Below are 26,694 nucleotides of genomic sequence, written 5' to 3'. Positions count from 1 at the left end.
AAGATGGATGCACAGCTCTTTATAGGGAACTAAATCGGGTAATGTATTTCCCTCATTTGATGAATCGACTATTATAGTATAATTGGTTGCAAATCCAATTGTAATTCTTAAGTTCCTGTAAGGAATTACACCCATTATTCCAGGGGATAATTTCAGTCTCCCAGTCGCCTCATTTTGTGTGAGACTAGCTCCATAAGGCTTAAAAAATTCATCATTGAGTGAGCATACGCTGTAATACCCATCAGGTATAGTAATAATTCCATCTCTTTCATGTGTTAATATTATCTCACTATTTCCTCTCGCAGCACTTATATTGGTCCACCGTGGGTAATACGTTACATCGCATAGAGTGACTTCGAGTTGTCCATCCGAGTTATCGATAGTACGAAGCAGTTGAATAGACTGACCATTTGTTATTCCCAGGAGTGTAACATACATATCAAATATACAATGATACTATATCATAACTTAAATATGGAATCAGCCATTATTTATAATATGGAGTGTTACACTTAAGTATCCTATATGTACAGGTTGGTGTTTTACATCTAATACAGAAATTTTGAGGTCTGAAATAATACCCCGCTTCAATTTTTTATATTGTAATAATGAGAAAGATTCCGTTCTACCGCTATTGTATTTTACATCTTTGACCGGAACACTTCTGAGTAGAGTTGAAGGACTTTCTAGTTGAATATTATCCGTCGTGCTTATTTGATCAAGATGGATGAACAACTCTTTATAGGGAACTAAATCATGTACGATATTCCTTTCAATCACTTTTGAGCCGTGTTGTAATGTTATTTCTCCTCTAAATCCAAGTGTAATTGCTAAGTTCTCACTAATAAGTATTTTTGATCCTTCATTGTAGATTTTCACTGTCCTATTTGACTCATTTTGTGTGAGACTAATTCCATAAGGCTTTAAAAATTCATCATTAGAATTAAAATATTCATCATTGAGTGAGCTTACGCTGTAATACCCATCAGGTATAGTAGTAATTCTATTAAATCTGTTTTGTTCATCAAATATAAATATCTCATTATTACCTCTCGCAGTACTTATATTGGTCCACAGTGGGTAATACGTTACATCACATAGAGCGACTTCGAGCTGTCCATTCGAGTTATCGATAGTTTGAAGCAGTTCAATAGACTGGCCATTTGTTATTCCCGGGAGTGTAACATACATATTAAATATACAATGATACTATATCATAACTTAAATATGAAATCAACTTACATTACTAATCAATCGATTATAGTAACTGCCTCTGGTGCTGAATTTTTAGTTGAATTCCCCGATATCTTTGAAAAGTACAGGGTCACGGCAACTAGCGATAAAATGGTGCACGATTGGTTTCACAATCCGATGCAATTTTGGCAGAATCAGTTAAACTTTGCCGTATGGTGTGCCACAACGGGATGTGGCGTATCTCTTTACGCTCCAGGATTTGAACTGAATAAGTCTGTTATGTCATTTCACGTGTACTATCAGATTAGACGTATATTTAAAGAAATTAGTGCTCCATTACCGCAGGATCGAGCGTGGAATTCCACAAATAATCAGTACGATAAGAAGGCATTCGAACGTATTTGTAATGAATTTAATGTTTCTACGAGTAAAGATTGGCGTCTGAGTGGAGTTAACCATGGTCTAGGTATTCCATACGCTGGTGCACACTCTGTTAAAGAAGTCAGCGATGATTTACTGAAAAGGGGTCGGCTCCTTCCGAGCTTTGCTCTCTCAAGTAACGAGTGGAGAGATGATCGTATGAACTCTAAGGGTGGTGTTGCTTTCACCATCCAAAAGGTTGAGCAACCACCCGGAGACGCTTGGAATGAATTTCTTAATGATAAAACGGAAAATAATTTTACTAACCCAGGATTTGTAAGAGTTAATGAATCGATAAGAACTTATGTATGGGCAATTCTCGGTGCACAATCTCAAACACGAACGTCCATTATCGGTTCTGGGACGGCGCTCGATGCGCAAAAACAGTTTGTCTCAAACGTGGAGGACGCCATTAATTCGCCAGTTGACATACCATCGTCTATAAAGCGTTTTCAAGATGCATTACAGTACGCTCAATCGAAAGTGGACTACGTTTATGCGCCGGGACTATACATGTCTCCGAGTAATATGGAACTTAAGATCGGTCAAGTGATAGGCTATAATAATAAAATTGTTATCGCTACCGATCAACAAAAACCAGGTATAAATTCAGATATTAACGTCGAATTAATAACTCAAACGATCACGGGTGAAAAGGGAATAGTCAAGCCGCAAACATCTTTTAATGCACAAACATCTACTGACGCACAAGTGTCACCACATATTGCGGCTAAAAATCAACAACATATTGATGAAAAAACAGCGCTTGTAGTGGGTCGAGTCTCGGTTGGTTTACTCATGATTTGGTTAAATAGTTCTTAGCGAACTGATTTGGTGGTTAAATAGTTCTTAGCGAATACGTACAACAGCCCTGCAATTGCTACGATCAACCCCCACAAGTTTTGACTAAGCCAAGTGGTGGTCTTAGCTAATAAATTCAATAGCCAGGAAACAACACTCCCTATTATACCGGGAAGTGCGGCCGCGGCTTTCTCAGCTAGCTTTCCCAGTGCTGAACCTAAGGCTTTTAAATGCTTTTTTATCCACTCTCTTATACCGTTTTTATCGTTAGGCGGTGATCCGCCTCCGCCTCCACCACCTGTTAATGAGAGAGTCAAAGTCGATATGATAAATCCCAACGCGGTTAAAATACTGGCAATTGTTATTCCCTGTTCTCTGAACAATGTTTTAATTTTATCGGCCAGTGTAGTATCATCGTTGAGGACTTGATCGATAGTTTCTCGAATACGACTGATTTGCGAAAGAAGTGCCTTTCTATTACTGGAAGCTGCTTCGAGGCGGGCCAATCTTTCCTCTTCTAGGTTACGCAATCTTTCAGCAACGCGACGTCTACTGAATTCATCGCCCGCCTGTTCGAGTTTTGTTTTCTCTTGAGCTATATGCTTGTCGATTTCGGATAGCTTGGCTATATTATTGATGAGTTCTCCCCGCATAGTTTGCATTGCCTTGTCAAGACCTCGTAATTCCCGAATACTGAACTCCGAATGTGGTACCTGTAACGTTGAATTATCGTAGTAGGTATCTAAGATTTCTCCGAGTCCGTCCGAGGCCACCATCGAGGCTGCTTCCAAATCATCTGTATTAACGAGTTCTTTCCTCATAGTCTGAAGAGCCTTAGTAGTCTTCGCGGGAAGTCGTCGGTAGTCTACAAAACCTAATTCATCACGAACAAAGCCGATGCCTTTTTTAGCGGCTATCGTAGACAAGGCTAGGGGCTTACGAGTACGAGAATGCATAAGATCAATATCCGGAGCGCCACGCAGTCGCAATATTCCTTTACTATCTATCTCAAACTTTGAATATTCACGACCTATTGGAGTAACATAATTTTTATCATCTTTTAATGCATCGTAATAATCATTGACGGTTGATTGTAAAATTTCATCATTAAGATTTGTGTCACCAAACCTGGTTTCATCAGTATCTTCGATTGGGTCACCAAAGGTACTTAGATCTAAGTCATTAATATCAAAATCAGTCATTTTTATATTAAACATAGGGTACATGTTTTCAATATAACAATGTCTTCGCAATACGGATGCAAGTTAAACCCACAACGCAGACTTCGAGATTCATCAGGCAATTCGTCAGTCTGTTACTATAACTAATAACCCTAGTACCATCAATCAGAATCAAACGCTTCTGGTTCGCTTTCCTAATCTCGGCGCACACGATGTGTTAGTTCCGGGAACTGTCCGACTAGCATTTACGATTGTTTTGACTTCTGCCGACGTTAACAGTCAGAACTTAGGTCGTGCTATCGTTAAGAAAATCGCTATTAAAATTAGCGGTAATGAGGTTTTGAGTATCGACGATAGCGATGTCTACTATTGTTACATGGATCTCTGGAGAACGGATAAAGAGCGGGAAAACTTACAGTACCAAGGTATTTGTAATAAGAACACATTGAGACTGCGAGTAGATGCTTCTAGTGGTGATGGTACCGTCGTAAAAGATCAGGCCGTTGCCGACGCATTAGGTAACAGATTCTATATTCCCCTAGACTTTGAATTACTAGATTCCCACATGCCCTTTTATCAAGCATCCCTAGGCGATAGGTTAGAATACGAACTCACTTTTAACGACTACGGTAGAGTAATCAGATCCGCTGAAGATGCTAGCTATTCCATTGACAATATCTCGCTGGAGTACGATATGATAACGGATCCCGAATTAGCCAGACAAATTCGTAACCAGTATTCGGGAAGTTTAGCCATTTTGTACGATCGCGTGCTGCGACATCGAAAGATCACGAGGGACAAAAAAGATACGATGTGGAATATCAATCTAAACGTCCCCACGAGGTCGTTGAAGGGTATTTTAATGTTGTTCGAGGACCCCTCCGATGCGTTTAAAAGAAATACCGAGAAGTTCTACAATCCCAAGATTACAAAAGTAGAATTGACTATCGAGGGCGTTCCTAATCAACTATATAGCCAAGGAATGCTAGCGTATCACCAGTGGGGTGAGATTAAAAAACTTCCTTCTATAAAACGTTCTCCGGAAGTTAACGCGGTCGTGAAAGATCTGTCTCTCGGGAGTGTATCGATGGGTGAATACCTCACCTCGAAGTACGCGCTATGGCTCGACATGCGAACAACGGACGATGACCAATTACACGGCAGTGGGAGGAGAATAGAAAATGCTAGCGAGGGTGTCACCATACAGATAACGAAGCTCGGGGAATCAGCTGGTAAATTAAACAGATATTTGTACGTGATTATGGATGCGCAACTTAATATACAAAATGGGAGATTCGTGCAACCAATCTTTTAATAATCTTTTACCTAAAGATCCGCACTGCGCTATCATATGCGGGCAAACGGGCTGCGGAAAAACAGCCTTTATTCTAGATATTTTAGAAAGTCATTATCGGGACGTTTTCGATCATATTATTATTCTGTGCCCGACTATAAGCGTTAATAAAACATACTTATTGAGAGATTGGGAAATGAATGACGACGGAATACACAGAGTCGATCCGGGCGATCGTTTACAAGACTGTCTCCGAGTATGTCACGAAAAATACAAAGGAGAATCAACCCTTTTCGTAATAGACGATTGCAGTGCTAGTAAAGAATTAACAAAAAAGAAGGATATGCTTTCGTATTTAGCATTTTCCGGAAGGCATACTCAACATAGCGTTTGGGTACTTACTCAAAAATACAACTCTGTCCTGAAAGATCTCAGAGAGCAGACCAAATGGGTAGCGCTCTTTCATTGCAAAGATGGAGATTCATTCGAGGAATGTTTACGGGAAAATGATGTCATTTATACCAAGGGTGAACGTGACAAAGTCAGAAAAGTGTTAGCAGCAACGAAGCACTGTAAACTCGTATTAAAAACCGATCAACCAGCTGCTTACGCAATTGCTTAGCAAAATGTAGCAAAATTATAGCAAATTATAGCAAAATTGTAGCAAATATGGCAAAATTATAGCAAAATGTAGCAAATTGAACATTAGCGGTTAATATTACATAAAATGTGGTTCGAAATCATCATTCTTTCGCAACAGTTCATTATTACGGGATGTATTGGATACGTCATATTATATTATGTTAGACTTAAATATCTCCTTAGGTATTACATTATGGAATGCGACGAACTCATCGAACAAATGCTCAAAGAATCTGATGTAGATTAACATACACATCAACATGCAGATAAACATAGAGAAAGACTCGCGGCTTTGGTAGCCGGTGGAAAATGTTCCCAATATTTGGGAGAAAATTATACCATCGAAAAAATTGATAACATGACCGACGAAGAGATTAAAAAACTGTACGCGCGTTACGAGTCTAGACTGGGAGCTACCATGACTAAAACTATAGGGTCGTCTATATTACAACTATACACAGTCGTAGCTAGTACGTTTCTCCCCATCCCGGCAGAACATCGCTTGTATTTATGCGAATCTCTAGAGAAAGACCCATTCATCGAACACGCTATGAGCTCAGTGAGCTGTGAGTTTTATCATAGATTCGGAATGTTCTTAGCTCCGTTCACCACAGCTTTAATAACGGCTAGGTATTGTCAATTTAAACATACATGCCCACTTAATAATAATGGAGACACAACAGGTGACACCACAACAGATTGCGCAACCACAACAGATTGCGGAACAACAAGTGAATGAGGATGCACCAAAAGTGAATGAGGATGCACCACAAAAACAACCCAGAGTTACTAAGAACCCCAAAAAAATAGCTGCAGGAAGAAAGGGAGGGCTGGTGCGCAAAGCAAAATTAATAAATAATTCAAATCCGATTAAAACATGGGCACTAGTAGGAGTTGCTGGTATAGCGGCTGTATGGTTCTTTTATAAGACCGGAGAAGAGAAAACGTCACCCCCGCCGCAACAACAAGTTCAATTAGAGGTTAGTCCTCATATAATGCTATAAGAAGCATGACTACTCCAGTTACAGACGGTAAAATGTTGGTAAACGCGACATATCATTCAGCGGTGGTCACCGGCTTGGCCATTGGCTATGCCCGTATGGCTAAAATGATTACTAAAGCCACACCTCCCAAGCTAGATTTTAATGGATATGACATCGGTATGATGGTTCTGGATATTGGATTAGCAATGGCAACGAAGGATATGCTCATCAAACAAGGACTTATCCCGGAAGACATAATGAAGTAATTAAACATTTGAATATTTATATTCATATAAACATTTGAATATTTATATTCATATGGCATCAATTGCGATGATGGTCGGTGGAGCTGTTGTTAATGCTCTAGCTTTTTCAGGGAGTAATTATTTATTTTCCAGTATGAGGGAATCAAACGCTAAAGAAGTTGAAGAGGAGCGTAAACGACATAATAAAGCATTAGAACAATACCAAGCAGCCCAGTTACAATATACGCAGCAGAGAATGAAGAGATTAGACTTTATTCATGAACAACTGATTAAGGAAGGACATTCAATTCAAACGTTTAAGGATGTTGAATCCGCCATGCACGAATACTACCTCGTTTATGGGAAAAAACTCGACCCAATACCTAGACCAACAATGAGTCAGTTTTATACACCCTCAGAGGCTCAGAAAGACCGAGAGGTCGCATTTGTTATTATGGGGTTATCTGCTGTATTGATTTTCAGCTATACACTAGTGTAGATGTGATTTGCATTTAGACAAATGATATGATAGATGTATATACCATGAATAACTGCAAGTTTACACTCATGGGGAAGACGACTCTATGTAACCGCCGCTGTGTTGATGTTTACTGCGGTATACACAATTATTACATCAAACGTGGACACATAAACTATAAGTGTTCTGAATGCGGGATAGGGGTCAAAGGTCATTATTGTTTATGTAAGAAACACGGTGCTGATAGGGTCAGGAATCAGATTATTTATGCTAGGAAGAGAGATTACATCAATGAGAGGAATAGGTTGGGGAGAATACGTATTTAGATATATGAAAACAACCAATTAGACAAATGAATCATTTTGCATATACCATTCAACCACAACGGTTTTTGTCAGAGAGTTAAAAGCTATGGCAAAGCAACGTGGTCTACGTGGATATTCTCGAATGAGAAAAGCTGAATTGATTACCTTACTTGGTTTGGAACCACCCCAGACTGTTAGAGAACTCAGAGTTCGAGCGAGAAACAGTGGGCTGAGAGGTTATTCTTGAATGAGAAGAGCTGAATTGATCGCTTTACTAGATAATAATCAACAAGAACAAGACGAGGATGATGATAATCAACAACAACAAGAATTAATATTTGTTCCCACATCCGCCGGCGTTGGTAAATATCTAAGAGGTTGGAAGATGGATATTAATTCCAACATGGATGTTAACGATATTAAGCCCATCATATCGAGTAAAATTAACGAGGAATTAGATGATTTACAAAGTATAAAATACCAGCTGACGATTAAAATGACATTGAGTAAGAGTAACGCAGACGATAGCGTCGAATATACCGAACCATATTTCCGTAGCAATCAAGAAGTTATAACCGAATCCGATACTATAAATGCATCATTAGATACATCAATTCAGAGGATACAGGAAACTTTAGAACGCTGGACTAATAGAGGTTCGGGTTGGGGTGTGGATAGAATCGATAGTTTATATTTAGATATAGCGAATTATATGCCTTTCAAAGGTGGATCTTATATAGATTTACCCCCGTATTATAAGAAGAAAAAAGCCATAATTAACGTAAAAAATAAATCAGATGATTGTTTAAGAATGATGATAAGATCTGCATTGTTCCCCGTAGACAAGCATCCGGATAGACCTTCTAGCTATCCCCAAAACGATGGACTCAACTTCGATGGTATAGACGAACCTACACCAATATCACAAATTGATAAGGTGGAAAAGCAAAATAATTTAGCTATAAATGTTTTCGGACATTCTAAAGGAATTGTTGTACACAGGATAAGCTCCGCTCCGGAACATATTCCCAGAATCAATTCATTTCTGATCGAAAAAGATGGAAAATATCATTATACGTGGATAAAGAGTTTAAACAGGCTATTATACGATCAAACAAAACATGCTAGAAAGAAATATTTCTGCGAAAGATGCCTGCATGGGTACAGCAGACAAGATCTATTAGAAGCGCATAAAGAAGACTGTAGAGGTGTTGGACAGACCGCTATCAGGATCGATATGCCTAAAGAGGGGAAAAATATATTAAAATTTGAACATTATTGTAATCAAATGCCAGTACCGTACGTAATTTACGCCGACTTCGAAGCGCTTATCAAGCCCATAGAAAATACTGAACGCAATAATCAAGAGAGTAGTTTTACGTACAAAACTCAAGAACATATTCCTTGTGGGTTTGGATATATAGTTGTAAGGTATGATGGGAAAACAAACACTCCCGTGATTTACAGAGGTCCCGATGCAGCGGGAAAGTTCCTAGAATATCTACAAAATGAAGAGAGAATAATCAGGGAAGAATTATCGTGTAAGAAACCCATGCGTTTGACGATAGATGATTGGAGGGCCCACAAGAAGTCAACGAGTTGTCACGTTTGTAATAAACCCCTGGATTGGGATTCCGTAAGAGATCATTGTCACGTCACGGGTAATTATCGGGGAGCCGCTCATAACGAGTGTAACTTGAAACTAAAAATGAATGCTCAAACAATACCCATCCCCGTTGTGTTTCACAACCTTAGAGGATATGATTTACATCTCATTATGCAAGCTATCTCAAAGACCGACGGCGGTTTAACGTGCATTCCTAACAACATGGAAAAATACATATCGTTCTCGTTGACTAAACCTATACATTATAGGGACAAGGATGGGAAATCTAGAATAAAGCAAAGTAATGGGCTTAGATTCATAGACTCCGTACAGTTTCTGTTATCTTCCCTGGACAATTTAGCTAAAGCGAACAATCCCGATGACTTCGCTATAACAAATCAATATACAGATAAGATAACTCGTCATTTGCTGCTGAGAAAAGGTGTATATCCTTACGAATATATGGATGATTGGTCTAGATTCGAAGAAACTGAATTACCACCCCTCGAATCATTCTATAGTAACTTAACAGAATCTAGAATAACTGATGCCGATTATGAACATGCTCTGACGGTCTGGGATAAATTAGGTTGTAAGAATTTAGGCGATTATCACGATCTGTACTTAAAAACCGATGTACTGTTACTCGCCGATATATTCGAGATATTTAGAAAGACGTGTTTAAAACAATACGGCTTGGACCCGGCATGGTACTATTCCAGTCCCGGACTATCGTGGGATGCATTGTTGAAGAAGACCGGCGTAGAACTAAAACTACTCACAGATTACGATATGCACTTGTTTATTGAGAAAGGATTAAGAGGTGGTATATCGATGGCAGCGAAAAGGTATTCCAAGGCTAATAATAAATTAGTGGAAGGATACGATCCGAGTAAACCCGACACGCACATATTATATCTCGATGCTAACAATTTGTACGGATGGGCTATGAGTCAACCTTTACCCACGGGTGGTTTTGAATGGGTCAATGATATCAATAATAATGATGAGAATAAAGGGTACATACTAGAAGTTGACTTGGAATATCCGAGTTCGTTACATAAAGATCATAACAGTTATCCGCTAGCTCCCGAAAGATTAATGGTTAATAAAGACTGGATGTCGGAATATCAACGCTCCTTGATGGGTAATAGTAGGTTAGCTAACGTAGAAAAACTCGTACCAAATTTGATGGATAAGACAAAATATATAGTTCACTACAGAAATCTCCAGTTGTATCTATCGTTAGGTATGAAACTTAAGAAAATACACAGAGTTCTTAAGTTTGATCAAAGCCCTTGGATGGAGCCCTATATAAGGTTGAACACAGATTTAAGAAAGATAGCCACCAGCGATTTCGAAAAGAATCTATATAAGCTCATGAATAACTCGGTATTCGGTAAAACTATGGAGAATCTAAGGAAGCGTGTTGATGTTAAATTAGTCAGATCTAATGAAGAAGAAAGACTCAGGAAACTCATAGCCAGTCCGGCTTTTAACAGAAGCAAGATATTCGATAACGACTTAGCCGCGTTGCATATGCAGAAGAGTAATATAAAATTTAACAGACCGGTGTACGTCGGTATGAGTATTCTCGACTTGTCAAAACACTTAATGTATGACTTTTATTACAACGAACTTAAGCAGCAATACGGTGATAGATGTGAGGTGTTATATACCGACACAGATTCTTTGTTGATGGAAATACAAACCGAGGATGTGTATAAAGATATGGCAGAAAAAATAGATATGTACGACACGAGCGATTACCCTAAAGATAATCCACTGCACAGCGTTGTAAATAAAAAGGTGTTAGGTAAGATGAAGGATGAATGTGCTGGGACTCCTATAGCGGAGTATGTGGGATTAAGACCTAAGATGTATTCTATAAAGAAGTCCGATAATGGAGAGATAAGAAAAGCCAAGGGCGTTAAGAAGTATGTGGTAAAAAAGCATATCAAACACGAACAGTATAAAGAATCATTATTCAACGGTAGAACGTTCAAACACGAGATGAACTCTTTAAGAAGTTACGATCATAGGATATATGGATTAAGAATGAACAAGACATCATTATCCCCCTTGGATACAAAGAGATGGATTGATAATGATGGTGTAACTACCTATGCTTATGGTTATGGTGGTAATACCGTACCGTCGGGAACTATGAACAACTCTTCTCATACAAATGCCCTACCCGGTCCATCTTGAAGATAATAAAGAATAGGCTCTCCTTCTTTCATAACCAATCGACTAATGTTATACGTCTTAAGGGACCATATGGGATCGGTTGCGCGACGTAGGCCTCCTTCGAGTTCACCGGGCTGGTATAGATATCTTACCCTTACTCTATCCGGAAGTTTTTGTTCTTTGCCTCTCCTCGGTGCTGAAGATTCGGAAGTCATGGATTTCATTTTAATCGCATCGGATGGTTTCTTCCCTATTAATCTTGTCACTTCATTATTCAGCGCTGATACAACGGCTGGTAATCGTGTCACCCATTCGGTTGATCTCAATCGCTCGGATTTCATTTCGATCCCATACTGATAGCCAAACAAACGTTCCGCTAGTGTCAGGTTAAATCTTTCGACGATAGCTTGACTACGGTGGGCCTCTCTTTCACCATGGACGATTTTGACATCGTGCTTTGTTAACAGTTTAGTTACCGATCCCATAAACTTGCGACCGGGATCTACTTGAAATAGCTTAGGCCATTTTAGCGGTCCGCGTTTATATTTGTGACTCAGTGCATTAGCTACCTCTGTTGATTCTTTCGATGTTAATGGCTCAGCCTCTTTGTATCGACTAGCCACATCCACTACTGTTAAAGCGTATTTATACGTTTTGCGTTTTATCTTATCGTGGGGAAGAAACAAGAGGTCAGCCTGATGAACTTCATTCGTCGTAGAAATATCAAACTTCTTCCACGGTATATAACGCGGTGCCGGTAAATATATTTGCCACAACGCTTGTTTCTTTAACCAATCCTTGGCCACATCTTTAGATACCTTAGTCGCGGTGGCTAATTTTTTTATTGCTCCTACACCTTTCCAATATCCTCGTGGGCTATAGTAAATTTTATTCATTATTAATTAATATTGATGTTTCGTTTAATACATCTCATGACTATCGTTGAATCGCATAATCATTTTGGCATAAAAAATTCCATCTGTAGTAGCAGTATAGGTATATGAATCTGGCTCCAGTGGAAGTGGTCCAGAACCATCATTACCTATACTACTGAAGAATATGTTATATTCTCATGGCTTTGGACATGCATTGGAATTTCAAGGTGCTGGTGATCCAGAATATTTTATAAGTGAGTTTATACTGAGGGTTAAGGACTGTCATGCACAAACATGGTATTCTGAAGTGTCTGGATGCTCGAAATTAGAACTGTATTCAATATTTAAGACATCATTATCACTTGAACCTTATCTATTAAATGTATTATCAAAAGAAAAGCGACGTATGCTTACCCTTTTACGTTTTGGAGAACTGGGAATGAAGCATAACACAGAAAGGAGAGATGGCATCGATAAGACACTTCGTTTTTGTTTTTGTGCAAGTTGAGGGCAGTTGAAAATGAAATTCATTTCATTCTTGTTTGCCCTATTTATGAAGATATTCGCTCAAAATATTTCCCCTATTTAGACTTCATTTCTGGTAATAATCGTAAAGACACACTGGTTAGAATGTTAAACTTTTCTGATGTAAACCGCCTTGAGAACTTAGCCAATTATGTTAAAAATGCTATCTGTCTATATCTATCTATGATTATTCGACGGGTATCATAACTGTGTTTTAGACCTTAAGTTTGTAGGTTTTCAGCGACTTTTTTCAGCCTAGTAACGTTTTAAAGCATTTGCATTTTTTTAGTCAAATCCAGTTTTCGAGCGTATACTTTCTTTTGCCCGGCAGTTTATATAAAATCGATACTGGACATCACGAGCAAGTACCCATGTCATTGAGACACTTTAACGTTGACACGCAATCAGTACGATCACACATTGTAACCAACTGATGCTAAGTAGTCGATGCTTACACAAGCAGGTGATACTGTGACCTGATCTCTGCTGGGTGGTCAGTTATATTTGACATTTTCTTATCCTTATATACTACCCATAAGAAGTATTTTCTCATTTGAGTATAGTTAAGCTGCCGTGACCATGACAGATTAACTATTGGCAAATAAAGCGGGTGTTTTTTTAACTTTTTTTCCAGTAGTACATATCCTTTTAAAAGTCCGAAGTGAGCACACATAAAAATGATTATTTAGCCATTTATGAATAAAAGCATGATTATCGATATTTAACCGGATTTTATGTCTAGTAAAAATCAAGATATTGCTGATTAGCAATGCGGGTTTAAAGCAAGTTTGGTGTTTTAAGCTTGGTAGACATTCAGTGCTCGCTGATTTCCAGACAAAGATTTGAACCAGGAACTCCTTGAGGTGGTGGCTTTTGTTTCCGTGTGCACCGCCTTCGGCAGTTGGACTCGTGAGATTTCTGTTCCCCCTCCTTCACACACACGAACACACTGAAAGCAAGTGACTTTGTTTGAGATTTGCCTCTGTGCAACCAGCAGTGAATGACTACCCAGTAGGATGAGATAGCAGGATGTCTGTTTGCCTTCTACCGCCCCACAGGCAGTTTGGGTTGTATACTCCCCAGGGAATTGAGACTGAAAATCCAGATCACACTGATCCATTGACCGGGGAAGTAATAAAATAGCGACATGAGCATTCAAATGGTGAATATTAGTGTAAATATGTAATGCATTTTATTTCTAAAAATTCACTTTCTCATACAAGATCACAAAACGATGCCTCAAATGGATTTTGATCAGAAGGACCTCCTTCACATCGTCAAGTACATGCAGCGCCAGATCTTGGATGTCAAGGCTTCTGTAGGTAAGAAGTTTTTGACAAGGGTGTTCTTTCAGGAAAGGCAACTGATGATTATGTTGAGCAACATTCCAGCTGTATAACTGTGGTCTGTAAATTATAGGGTCTGGGCCTGTTAAACCAGCCACTGATATTATGAACAATATCCCATGTAGTTCCATACCGTCGGGGTTCGATGCCGCGAACCTCGTATAGCCTGACAACCCGAACCTGTTGCCTAGGTCCGGGAATGTATCGAAAAAATAATTGTCCCAGAAAATGCTTGAACAAAATAATAATGCTTCTGAAAGAAAGTGTCTGCCCAAAAATAAATATGTTGTAGCAGGGTGTTTTAATTTATAAAAAAAATTGGGCTCATATTTTAAATTACAAAAAATATCTGGTTAAGCAGGTAAAATAGCATACAAAATACACCCACGAAAAGCATTAATCTTATCATCGTTAACATTGTCAGACTCGCTTCGAGAGGAGAGTCGACAAAATCATGAGCAGATCATGAAGCAGTTGGTGAGGATTGAAGGTAAGCTGTATAAATAGTTTATCGTCAATGTGTAAAATGACTGAAATGTTTACTTAGTCAATTTACAGAACTTCAAAATGGTTCAGTCATTTAACAAATATTTTCTCGTCAGATTGACTTAATGTTGCTAAGAAGTTCAAAAGCAAATCGGACCCTTCATGTATTCTTTATTATCATATAATGGGTAGGTTTCTCGGCAGGATAAAGCCAACGGATAAAAACGATATCCGTTGGGGTCATATGCGGATAGAGATGCAAATATCAAAGGTCAAGTAGGGACTACTTTCACTGTTTATAAACAAACATGGCATCGCACTCGTCATTCGGCGATCGAGTCAGAATTAACCATCGGGAATCTGGATAAACTACAGGGATAATTGCTATCATTATCAAAAGAACAGTCTAATATACTGAAAATCTGTGTTTAACTGTGACGTAGCTAAGGCATTTTATAAGTTTTGGCAACTTTGGAGATATAAATTTCGAAACAATTTGGCGAGGGCACGAGGCCTAGCCAAACGGGATCAGTAGCCATATCTGTGCTTGTAGACCTCTGCGGCTTAAAACCTCCTCCACAAATTAAAATAGTTGGATTTGGCGGAAATATGTTTGAATTGTTACCTTGTTTCGTTTTGTCGCTGTGTGTACATTTGACTACACTTCTTATCGTTATGACAGGACAGACCGACTGTCAACAACACCTGACCGTGGCCGTGACGTCTCATAGTATAGGGTTAGAGTAGCTTCCCTTTGACAAAGGGCAGTTACTCTAGCGGACAGACCGATGGATTGCCGCGAAAGGCAATTAAAAACAATTGTTGTTTTGCGTATATGTTGCTTCGCCACTGTATAAGAAACCTATTTCAGTTGGAACTATATTGGCTACTGTCACTGTCCGACAGACACATCACTTACCCTGTGACGTAATAGTTATTAATGCGCGCATTCCAGGTAAACTCGCAATGTTTCGGTTATGTTTGTGAGAGAGGGAAAGCGATTTTGAAGCAAAGAATTAAAGAATGACATTATATGATAAAGAGGTTATCACACTTGTGTGTTTGGGTATGGTAAATATCCTGTATTAGGAATAAACACTATGTATTTAGCTCGCCAAGGCTGGCTAAATACAATGTTTATTCCTAATGCAGGATATTTACCATCCCCAAACACACTCGCGTGATAACCTCTATTTAGTTGTACATAGATCTTCTACAGGCACAATACTTTCGAACTGTATCCATCTGCCATGTCCATGGTGAGATCGAAGTTTCTTGGTTTCACTTGCGATTTTCAATAATACACATCAACGCCAGAGCGTAATCAGTTTTGCTTATGTGCCGAAACAGATTCCAGAGGGGAAAGGCAAACTAGTGATGCAACTTATATGAATGGATCATTGAAAAAAGATGACACATGTTCAGCGTTCAGGGTTTGTTACACGATTGCGAGTTTAGATCACTCAAACTGAACATTCTAGATACATAATTGTATGAAAGCAACTCAGAAACCTTCAGATGCCCAAATAACCACTATTTTGCCTTTGGAATCTGTTTCGGCAGATACATATTCGAGACTGATTATTCTCTGGTGCTGACGTTATGAATCCATTTAACTTGTGATATGTTTTATGATTTATGATGCATGTGATTTGTTGGTTGGTTGGCTGTTCAACGCCGCGCATGTGATTTGTGATTATGTGACATGCGTTATATGATATAATTATTATACTTTTATTATTTTCCAGGCGGCAGTCGGCGATCAAGCGTAAGTAAACAATAAATGGATTCGAAATCCAAATTTGATTACCCGATATGACACCTCAGTTTAAAATCATACGAAAGTGGAAGGTGGAAGTTGCTTTTCATATCCATGTCGCATTTTGTTTGGCACATATAAGGCATTGTTGCGTTAGAAGAAGAAGTGTATTCAAAGGCCACATGCTTTAGCTATAAATTGACAATAAGTACTGAATTATCAACAAGAAACGTTAAACCAGAATAATCAGAAAAGAAAAAGTTATAAAAGAAAGTATTATTATTCAACTGATGTCCTTAAGTTTCAGGGGGCACGGGTGTGCCAGTGGTGTAAGGTGCCGAAATTCGATGTGCACGCCCGAAACCGGTGATCGTGTCTACGAATACCGGTATACCCTGATTATGTTTCTGCGTTCGTTAGCACCATACCCTTGCTCTCGGGTTTCACCAAAGTGGTCAACGTCTGAGACCAGCATCACTTCGGGCTTTCCTCCAACATTAAGCTGACACGCCGCGATATAACTGGAATACTGTTCAGGGCGGCGTTAAAATAAACCAAACCATGTCTTCACTCACTATAACTGATAGTGATAAACTCAAATCATTTACTCAGTTACAGACCGCAAGGCGCTCTTCAGTGGATACGTCTTTGGACAGCCAAGTACATGAACTTACACAGTTACACGGTCTACACCCCCAGGTGCCGCATCACAGACATGCATACGACAAAGGAAGCTCTGGAGGTAATAAAAGTGATGAAGATTAGATGGAGAGTGAGGTCTCTTGCATACAAAACACAACGAGTTATATCATATATATATACATATTTATCTCTGTATATATATCTCTCTCTCACACACACACAGAGTGCGAGTCAGAAGGTGACAATTTCCAAGTTTTAGTCAGCCTTTACCTGTCTATATTTAATGTTAAGCCTGTTCAGAGATACGCCCTGTACCACAAACCTAAACGTGTGACCGTGGCTTCGAATTACAAATTCACCCTGATTTTTAGTTTTAGCTTTCCAGCACTGTATCCGTGATTGTGTGTTTGACCAAAGTGGAAAACGTCTGATACCTGCATAAATTCGGGTTTTCCTCCCACATCAAGCTTACACGCGGTGATATAACTGATAATATTGTTTAATGCGTTACTGTACTGTTAAAATCATACCCTCTTTTCGTACCGCTATACAGAGGTGTATGATGACATGGGATGAATTGAAGGGTAAATTTCCAAAGACATTTTTCTGCCATTAACATCTGGAAGCTCCTTTTTTTTCTGTAAACAAAGGTATTTTGACCAGCTGTTTTCTTTTGAACGTCATGTACGAAAAAGCTAAGAACATAATTTATAATCAAAGAATGAAACAAATGATTTATTTCAAAATATTTTATGGTTAGATTTGATTTAAAAATCTATCCCTCCGTGTGAAACATAGATAATTTGATCATTATGTGCGTGCACTGATGGCTACCTACGATGGGTTTGTGTACTGCAAAATCATATCTAAGACCAGAACTGTCACACACGTCACCAATTCTCTTAGGATGGACATTACAAGTGACACAAATTTTAATTAAACTTTGTTTGAGTGTTAACAAAGTAATCAGCAATATTCCAGCTCTGTGACGGCGTCCGTTATTAATCGAGTCTGCACCAGACAATCCAGGCATAGACATCAAGAACATCTATATACGCAGGTGGGTGACGATGACATGCATCAGCAAATTTAAATTCAACATCAATGTTCCATCTACATAAATGTTATAGATATTATGTCCCGGGTAAGAGTAATGCTATTGGGTCCAATATTACTAGTATTTGTTTTGCATACGGACAAAGTCATGACAATGTTACATGTTCATGACAGTATTATAGAAATAGATAGCGGAGGTGATTTGACAGATCCTTGTGATATCAAGATTGTTACTACATTTATATAACTCTAATATGGATATCATACATTGTACTACCCAAACACAAACCTGCATACTCATCACTTGGTGGATTATGATAACTTACAATATACTCAGTCTGCATTTTGTGTTGAATACGCATTTATCTAATCTTGTACATAGCATCTTTGTATTGCTTGCCCTTGTGGTCTTTTACAAATTTTATCTGTACCAGTGTGATTGTTAATCTGTTTGTTTGATGTTTTAATGCTGATGCTAAACGTAGATGGTGGCTTAACATTTTTAACAGAACATTTTTTTCCGAATTATCCTCGCATGTACACGTAAAAAAATAAACATGTGTTCTATGAAAACGAATGTGAAGTGTTGATTGTTCTTTTTGTTGTCAACAGGACAACAGACAAAAGGATTTTCAGATTCGTGAAATCCGTTTATATTGAAGCTGAAGTGGCTGTCATTTACTCGACCCAGAAAGAGAAATCTGTATGTTCATTTTAGACGTGATAGTCGAAAATATTACTTTTAAGCTGAGCTGGGCATGTTTGTGTCCAAGAGCACACGTTGCCTTCGTTTGGTTGCTCAGTCGGGCGACAGAAGATGGTACACGTCATGGTGAGCACGTAACAGAACGCACACCAGGACCAAGTTGTCAATGTTCGCGGTGCGGAGACACGCTCTGTCCCTCCCACACAGACAGGGAGTCGTACAGCGATTCTTCATCGTCAGCCTTTGTTGCTGGTGATTTGACATCCGTAGCCGATGCCACGACTGACCGCACAATCCGTCCGCTACTGTCGATGATCTGGGCCGGTCTCCCTGACTGACCATGATCTGGTTTTGTAGGTAGGGGTTTGTCAAGACGTGGAACAATGTCAGTGGCACACGCGAGGGCACGAGGCCTAGCCAAACGGGATCAGTAGCCATATCTGTGCTTGTAGACCTCTGCGGCTTAAAACCTCCTCCACAAATTAAAATAGTTGGATTTGGCGGAAATATGTTTGAATTGTTACCTTGTTTCGTTTTGTCGCTGTGTGTACATTTGACTACACTTCTTATCGTTATGACAGGACAGACCGACTGTCAACAACACCTGACCGTGGCCGTGACGTCTCATAGTATAGGGTTAGAGTAGCTTCCCTTTGACAAAGGGCAGTTACTCTAGCGGACAGACCGATGGATTGCCGCGAAAGGCAATTAAAAACAATTGTTGTTTTGCGTATATGTTGCTTCGCCACTGTATAAGAAACCTATTTCAGTTGGAACTATATTGGCTACTGTCACTGTCCGACAGACACATCACTTACCCTGTGACGTAATAGTTATTAATGCGCGCATTCCAGGTAAACTCGCAATGTTTCGGTTATGTTTGTGAGAGAGGGAAAGCGATTTTGAAGCAAAGAATTAAAGAATGACATTATATGATAAAGAGGTTATCACACTTGTGTGTTTGGGTATGGTAAATATCCTGTATTAGGAATAAACACTATGTATTTAGCTCGCCAAGGCTGGCTAAATACAATGTTTATTCCTAATGCAGGATATTTACCATCCCCAAACACACTCGCGTGATAACCTCTATTTAGTTGTACATAGATCTTCTACAGGCACAATACTTTCGAACTGTATCCATCTGCCATGTTCATGGTGAGATCGAAGTTTCTTGGTTTCACTTGCGATTTTCAATAATACACATCAACGCCAGAGCGTAATCAGTTTTGCTTATGTGCCGAAACAGATTCCAGAGGGGAAAGGCAAACTAGAGATGCAACTTATATGAATGGATCATTGAAAAAAGATGACACATGTTCAGCGTTCAGGGTTTGTTACACGATTGCGAGTTTAGATCACTCAAACTGAACATTCTAGATACATAATTGTATGAAAGCAACTCAGAAACCTTCAGATGCCCAAATAACCACTATTTTGCCTTTGGAATCTGTTTCGGCAGATACATATTCGAGACTGATTATTCTCTGGTGCTGACGTTATGAATCCATTTAACTTGTGATATGTTTTATGATTTATGATGCATGTGATTTGTTGGTTGGTTGGCTGTTCAACGCCGCGCATGTGATTTGTGATTATGTGACATGCGTTATATGATATAATTATTATACTTTTATTATTTTCCAGGCGGCAGTCGGCGATCAAGCGTAAGTAAACAATAAATGGATTCGAAATCCAAATTTGATTACCCGATATGACACCTCAGTTTAAAATCATACGAAAGTGGAAGGTGGAAGTTGCTTTTCATATCCATGTCGCATTTTGTTTGGCACATATAAGGCATTGTTGCGTTAGAAGAAGAAGTGTATTCAAAGGCCACATGCTTTAGCTATAAATTGACAATAAGTACTGAATTATCAACAAGAAACGTTAAACCAGAATAATCAGAAAAGAAAAAGTAATAAAAGAAAGTATTATTATTCAACTGATGTCCTTAAGTTTCAGGGGGCACGGGTGTGCCAGTGGTGTAAGGTGCCGAAATTCGATGTGCACGCCCGAAACCGGTGATCGTGTCTACGAATACCGGTATACCCTGATTATGTTTCTGCGTTCGTTAGCACCATACCCTTGCTCTCGGGTTTCACCAAAGTGGTCAACGTCTGAGACCAGCATCACTTCGGGTTTTCCTCCAACATTAAGCTGACACGCCGCGATATAACTGGAATACTGTTCAGGGTGGCGTTAAAATAAACCAAACCATGTCTTCACTCACTATAACTGATAGTGATAAACTCAAATCATTTACTCAGTTACAGACCGCAAGGTGCTCTTCATTGGATACGTCTTTGGACAGCCAAGTACATGAACTTACACAGTTACACGGTCTACACCCCCAGGTGCCGCATCACAGATATGCATACGACAAAGGAAGCTCTGGAGGTAATAAAAGTGATGAAGATTAGATGGAGAGTGAGGTCTCTTGCATACAAAACACAACGAGTTATATCATATATATATACATATTTATCTCTGTATATATATCTCTCTCTCACACACACACAGAGTGCGAGTCAGAAGGTGACAATTTCCAAGTTTTAGTCAGCCTTTACCTGTCTATATTTAATGTTAAGCCTGTTCAGAGATACGCCCTGTACCACAAACCTAAACGTGTGACCGTGGCTTCGAATTACAAATTCACCCTGATTTTTAGTTTTAGCTTTCCAGCACTGTATCCGTGATTGTGTGTTTGACCAAAGTGGAAAACGTCTGATACCTGCATAAATTCGGGTTTTCCTCCCACATCAAGCTTACACGCGGTGATATAACTGATAATATTGTTTAATGCGTTACTGTACTGTTAAAATCATACCCTCTCTTCGTACCGCTATACAGAGGTGTATGATGACATGGGATGAATTGAAGGGTAAATTTCCAAAGACATTTTTCTGCCATTAACATCTGGAAGCTCCTGTTTTTTCTGTAAACGAAGGTATTTTGACCAGCTGTTTTCTTTTGAACGTCATGTACGAAAAAGCTAAGAACATAATTTATAATCAAAGAATGAAACAAATGATTTATTTCAAAATATTTTATGGTTAGATTTGATTTAAAAATCTATCCCTCCGTGTGAAACATAGATAATTTGATCATTATGTGCGTGCACTGATGGCTACCTACGATGGGTTTGTGTACTGCAAAATCATATCTAAGACCAGAACTGTCACACACGTCACCAATTCGCTTAGGATGGACATTACAAGTGACACAAATTTTAATTAAACTTTGTTTGAGTGTTAACAAAGTAATCAGCAATATTCCAGCTCTGTGACGGCGTCCGATATTAATCGAGTCTGGATTAATGCTGATGCTAAACGTAGATGGTGGCTTAACATTTTTAACAGAACATTTTTTTCCGAATTTTCCTCGCATGTACACGTAAAAAAATAAACATGTGTTCTATGAAAACGAATGTGAAGTGTTGATTGTTCTTTTTGTTGTCAACAGGACAACAGACAAAAGGATTTTCAGATTCGTGAAATCCGTTTATATTGAAGCTGAAGTGGCTGTCATTTACTCGACCCAGAAAGAGAAATCTGTATGTTCATTTTAGACGTGATAGTCGAAAATATTACTTTTAAGCTGAGCTGGGCATGTTTGTGTCCAAGAGCACACGTTGCCTTCGTTTGGTTGCTCAGTCGGGCGACAGAAGATGGTACACGTCATGGTGAGCACGTAACAGAACGCACACCAGGACCAAGTTGTCAATGTTCGCGGTGCGGAGACACGCTCTGTCCCTCCCACACAGACAGGGAGTCGTACAGCGATTCTTCATCGTCAGCCTTTGTTGCTGGTGATTTGACATCCGTAGCCGATGCCACGACTGACCGCACAATCCGTCCGCTACTGTCGATGATCTGGGCCGGTCTCCCTGACTGACCATGATCTGGTTTTGTAGGTAGGGGTTTGTCAAGACGTGGAACAATGTCAGTGGCACACGCGAGGGCACGAGGCCTAGCCAAACGGGATCAGTAGCCATATCTGTGCTTGTAGACCTCTGCGGCTTAAAACCTCCTCCACAAATTAAAATAGTTGGATTTGGCGGAAATATGTTTGAATTGTTACCTTGTTTCGTTTTGTCGCTGTGTGTACATTTGACTACACTTCTTATCGTTATGACAGGACAGACCGACTGTCAACAACACCTGACCGTGGCCGTGACGTCTCATAGTATAGGGTTAGAGTAGCTTCCCTTTGACAAAGGGCAGTTACTCTAGCGGACAGACCGATGGATTGCCGCGAAAGGCAATTAAAAACAATTGTTGTTTTGCGTATATGTTGCTTCGCCACTGTATAAGAAACCTATTTCAGTTGGAACTATATTGGCTACTGTCACTGTCCGACAGACACATCACTTACCCTGTGACGTAATAGTTATTAATGCGCGCATTCCAGGTAAACTCGCAATGTTTCGGTTATGTTTGTGAGAGAGGGAAAGCGATTTTGAAGCAAAGAATTAAAGAATGACATTATATGATAAAGAGGTTATCACACTTGTGTGTTTGGGTATGGTAAATATCCTGTATTAGGAATAAACACTATGTATTTAGCTCGCCAAGGCTGGCTAAATACAATGTTTATTCCTAATGCAGGATATTTACCATCCCCAAACACACTCGCGTGATAACCTCTATTTAGTTGTACATAGATCTTCTACAGGCACAATACTTTCGAACTGTATCCATCTGCCATGTTCATGGTGAGATCGAAGTTTCTTGGTTTCACTTGCGATTTTCAATAATACACATCAACGCCAGAGCGTAATCAGTTTTGCTTATGTGCCGAAACAGATTCCAGAGGGGAAAGGCAAACTAGAGATGCAACTTATATGAATGGATCATTGAAAAAAGATGACACATGTTCAGCGTTCAGGGTTTGTTACACGATTGCGAGTTTAGATCACTCAAACTGAACATTCTAGATACATAATTGTATGAAAGCAACTCAGAAACCTTCAGATGCCCAAATAACCACTATTTTGCCTTTGGAATCTGTTTCGGCAGATACATATTCGAGACTGATTATTCTCTGGTGCTGACGTTATGAATCCATTTAACTTGTGATATGTTTTATGATTTATGATGCATGTGATTTGTTGGTTGGTTGGCTGTTCAACGCCGCGCATGTGATTTGTGATTATGTGACATGCGTTATATGATATAATTATTATACTTTTATTATTTTCCAGGCGGCAGTCGGCGATCAAGCGTAAGTAAACAATAAATGGATTCGAAATCCAAATTTGATTACCCGATATGACACCTCAGTTTAAAATCATACGAAAGTGGAAGGTGGAAGTTGCTTTTCATATCCATGTCGCATTTTGTTTGGCACATATAAGGCATTGTTGCGTTAGAAGAAGAAGTGTATTCAAAGGCCACATGCTTTAGCTATAAATTGACAATAAGTACTGAATTATCAACAAGAAACGTTAAACCAGAATAATCAGAAAAGAAAAAGTAATAAAAGAAAGTATTATTATTCAACTGATGTCCTTAAGTTTCAGGGGGCACGGGTGTGCCAGTGGTGTAAGGTGCCGAAATTCGATGTGCACGCCCGAAACCGGTGATCGTGTCTACGAATACCGGTATACCCTGATTATGTTTCTGCGTTCGTTAGCACCATACCCTTGCTCTCGGGTTTCACCAAAGTGGTCAACGTCTGAGACCAGCATCACTTCGGGTTTTCCTCCAACATTAAGCTGACACGCCGCGATATAACTGGAATACTGTTCAGGGTGGCGTTAAAATAAACCAAACCATGTCTTCACTCACTATAACTGATAGTGATAAACTCAAATCATTTACTCAGTTACAGACCGCAAGGTGCTCTTCATTGGATACGTCTTTGGACAGCCAAGTACATGAACTTACACAGTTACACGGTCTACACCCCCAGGTGCCGCATCACAGATATGCATACGACAAAGGAAGCTCTGGAGGTAATAAAAGTGATGAAGATTAGATGGAGAGTGAGGTCTCTTGCATACAAAACACAACGAGTTATATCATATATATATACATATTTATCTCTGTATATATATCTCTCTCTCACACACACACAGAGTGCGAGTCAGAAGGTGACAATTTCCAAGTTTTAGTCAGCCTTTACCTGTCTATATTTAATGTTAAGCCTGTTCAGAGATACGCCCTGTACCACAAACCTAAACGTGTGACCGTGGCTTCGAATTACAAATTCACCCTGATTTTTAGTTTTAGCTTTCCAGCACTGTATCCGTGATTGTGTGTTTGACCAAAGTGGAAAACGTCTGATACCTGCATAAATTCGGGTTTTCCTCCCACATCAAGCTTACACGCGGTGATATAACTGATAATATTGTTTAATGCGTTACTGTACTGTTAAAATCATACCCTCTCTTCGTACCGCTATACAGAGGTGTATGATGACATGGGATGAATTGAAGGGTAAATTTCCAAAGACATTTTTCTGCCATTAACATCTGGAAGCTCCTGTTTTTTCTGTAAACGAAGGTATTTTGACCAGCTGTTTTCTTTTGAACGTCATGTACGAAAAAGCTGAGAACATAATTTATAATCAAAGAATGAAACAAATGATTTATTTCAAAATATTTTATGGTTAGATTTGATTTAAAAATCTATCCCTCCGTGTGAAACATAGATAATTTGATCATTATGTGCGTGCACTGATGGCTACCTACGATGGGTTTGTGTACTGCAAAATCATATCTAAGACCAGAACTGTCACACACGTCACCAATTCGCTTAGGATGGACATTACAAGTGACACAAATTTTAATTAAACTTTGTTTGAGTGTTAACAAAGTAATCAGCAATATTCCAGCTCTGTGACGGCGTCCGTTATTAATCGAGTCTGCACCAGACAATCCAGGCATAGACATCAAGAACATCTATATACGCAGGTGGGTGACGATGACATGCATCAGCAAATTTAAATTCAACATCAATGTTCCATCTACATAAATGTTATAGATATTATGTCCCGGGTAAGACTAATGCTATTGGGTCCAATATTACTAGTATTTGTTTTGCATACGGACAAAGTCATGACAATGTTACATGTTCATGACAGTATTATAGAAATAGATAGCGGAGGTGATTTGACAGATCCTTGTGATATCAAGATTGTTACTACATTTATATAACTCTAATATGGATATCATACATTGTACTACCCAAACACAAACCTGCATACTCATCACTTGGTGGATTATGATAACTTACAATATACTCAGTCTGCATTTTGTGTTGAATACGCATTTATCTAATCTTGTACATAGCATCTTTGTATTGCTTGCCCTTGTGGTCTTTTACAAATATTATCTGTACCAGTGTGATTGTTAATCTGTTTGTTTGATGTTTTAATGCTGATGCTAAACGTAGATGGTGGCTTAACATTTTTAACAGAACATTTTTTTCCGAATTTTCCTCGCATGTACACGTAAAAAAATAAACATGTGTTCTATGAAAACGAATGTGAAGTGTTGATTGTTCTTTTTGTTGTCAACAGGACAACAGACAAAAGGATTTTCAGATTCGTGAAATCCGTTTATATTGAAGCTGAAGTGGCTGTCATTTACTCGACCCAGAAAGAGAAATCTGTATGTTCATTTTAGACGTGATAGTCGAAAATATTACTTTTAAGCTGAGCTGGGCATGTTTGTGTCCAAGAGCACACGTTGCCTTCGTTTGGTTGCTCAGTCGGGCGACAGAAGATGGTACACGTCATGGTGAGCACGTAACAGAACGCACACCAGGACCAAGTTGTCAATGTTCGCGGTGCGGAGACACGCTCTGTCCCTCCCACACAGACAGGGAGTCGTACAGCGATTCTTCATCGTCAGCCTTTGTTGCTGGTGATTTGACATCCGTAGCCGATGCCACGACTGACCGCACAATCCGTCCGCTACTGTCGATGATCTGGGCCGGTCTCCCTGACTGAC

General features: G+C 39.2%; 1 protein-coding gene across 1 annotated transcript in view; it reads left to right on the top strand.

Moving 5' to 3' along the window:
• LOC139465677 (uncharacterized) overlaps positions 1–26,187 on the top strand; it is a 29,019-nt gene extending 2,832 nt beyond the window's left edge. The window contains exons 2-9 of the mRNA XM_071247449.1: positions 13,963–14,061; positions 14,510–14,575; positions 16,320–16,339; positions 16,943–17,072; positions 20,382–20,401; positions 21,005–21,134; positions 23,941–23,960; positions 24,564–26,187. Coding sequence (XP_071103550.1) covers positions 13,963–14,061; positions 14,510–14,575; positions 16,320–16,339; positions 16,943–17,072; positions 20,382–20,401; positions 21,005–21,134; positions 23,941–23,960; positions 24,564–24,716 — 638 coding nt within the window. The 3' untranslated portion in view covers positions 24,717–26,187. The remainder of the gene's footprint in view (positions 1–13,962; positions 14,062–14,509; positions 14,576–16,319; positions 16,340–16,942; positions 17,073–20,381; positions 20,402–21,004; positions 21,135–23,940; positions 23,961–24,563) is intronic.
• The last annotated feature ends 507 nt before the right edge of the window (positions 26,188–26,694 follow it).

This window comes from Haliotis cracherodii, unplaced genomic scaffold (genome assembly GCF_022045235.1).
Source record: "Haliotis cracherodii isolate W230 unplaced genomic scaffold, xgHalCrac1.p SCAF_18, whole genome shotgun sequence".
Classification (NCBI taxonomy): domain Eukaryota; kingdom Metazoa; phylum Mollusca; class Gastropoda; order Lepetellida; family Haliotidae; genus Haliotis; species Haliotis cracherodii.
Note: the sequence above shows the minus strand (reverse complement) of the source record. Positions and strands in the feature narration are given on the sequence as shown.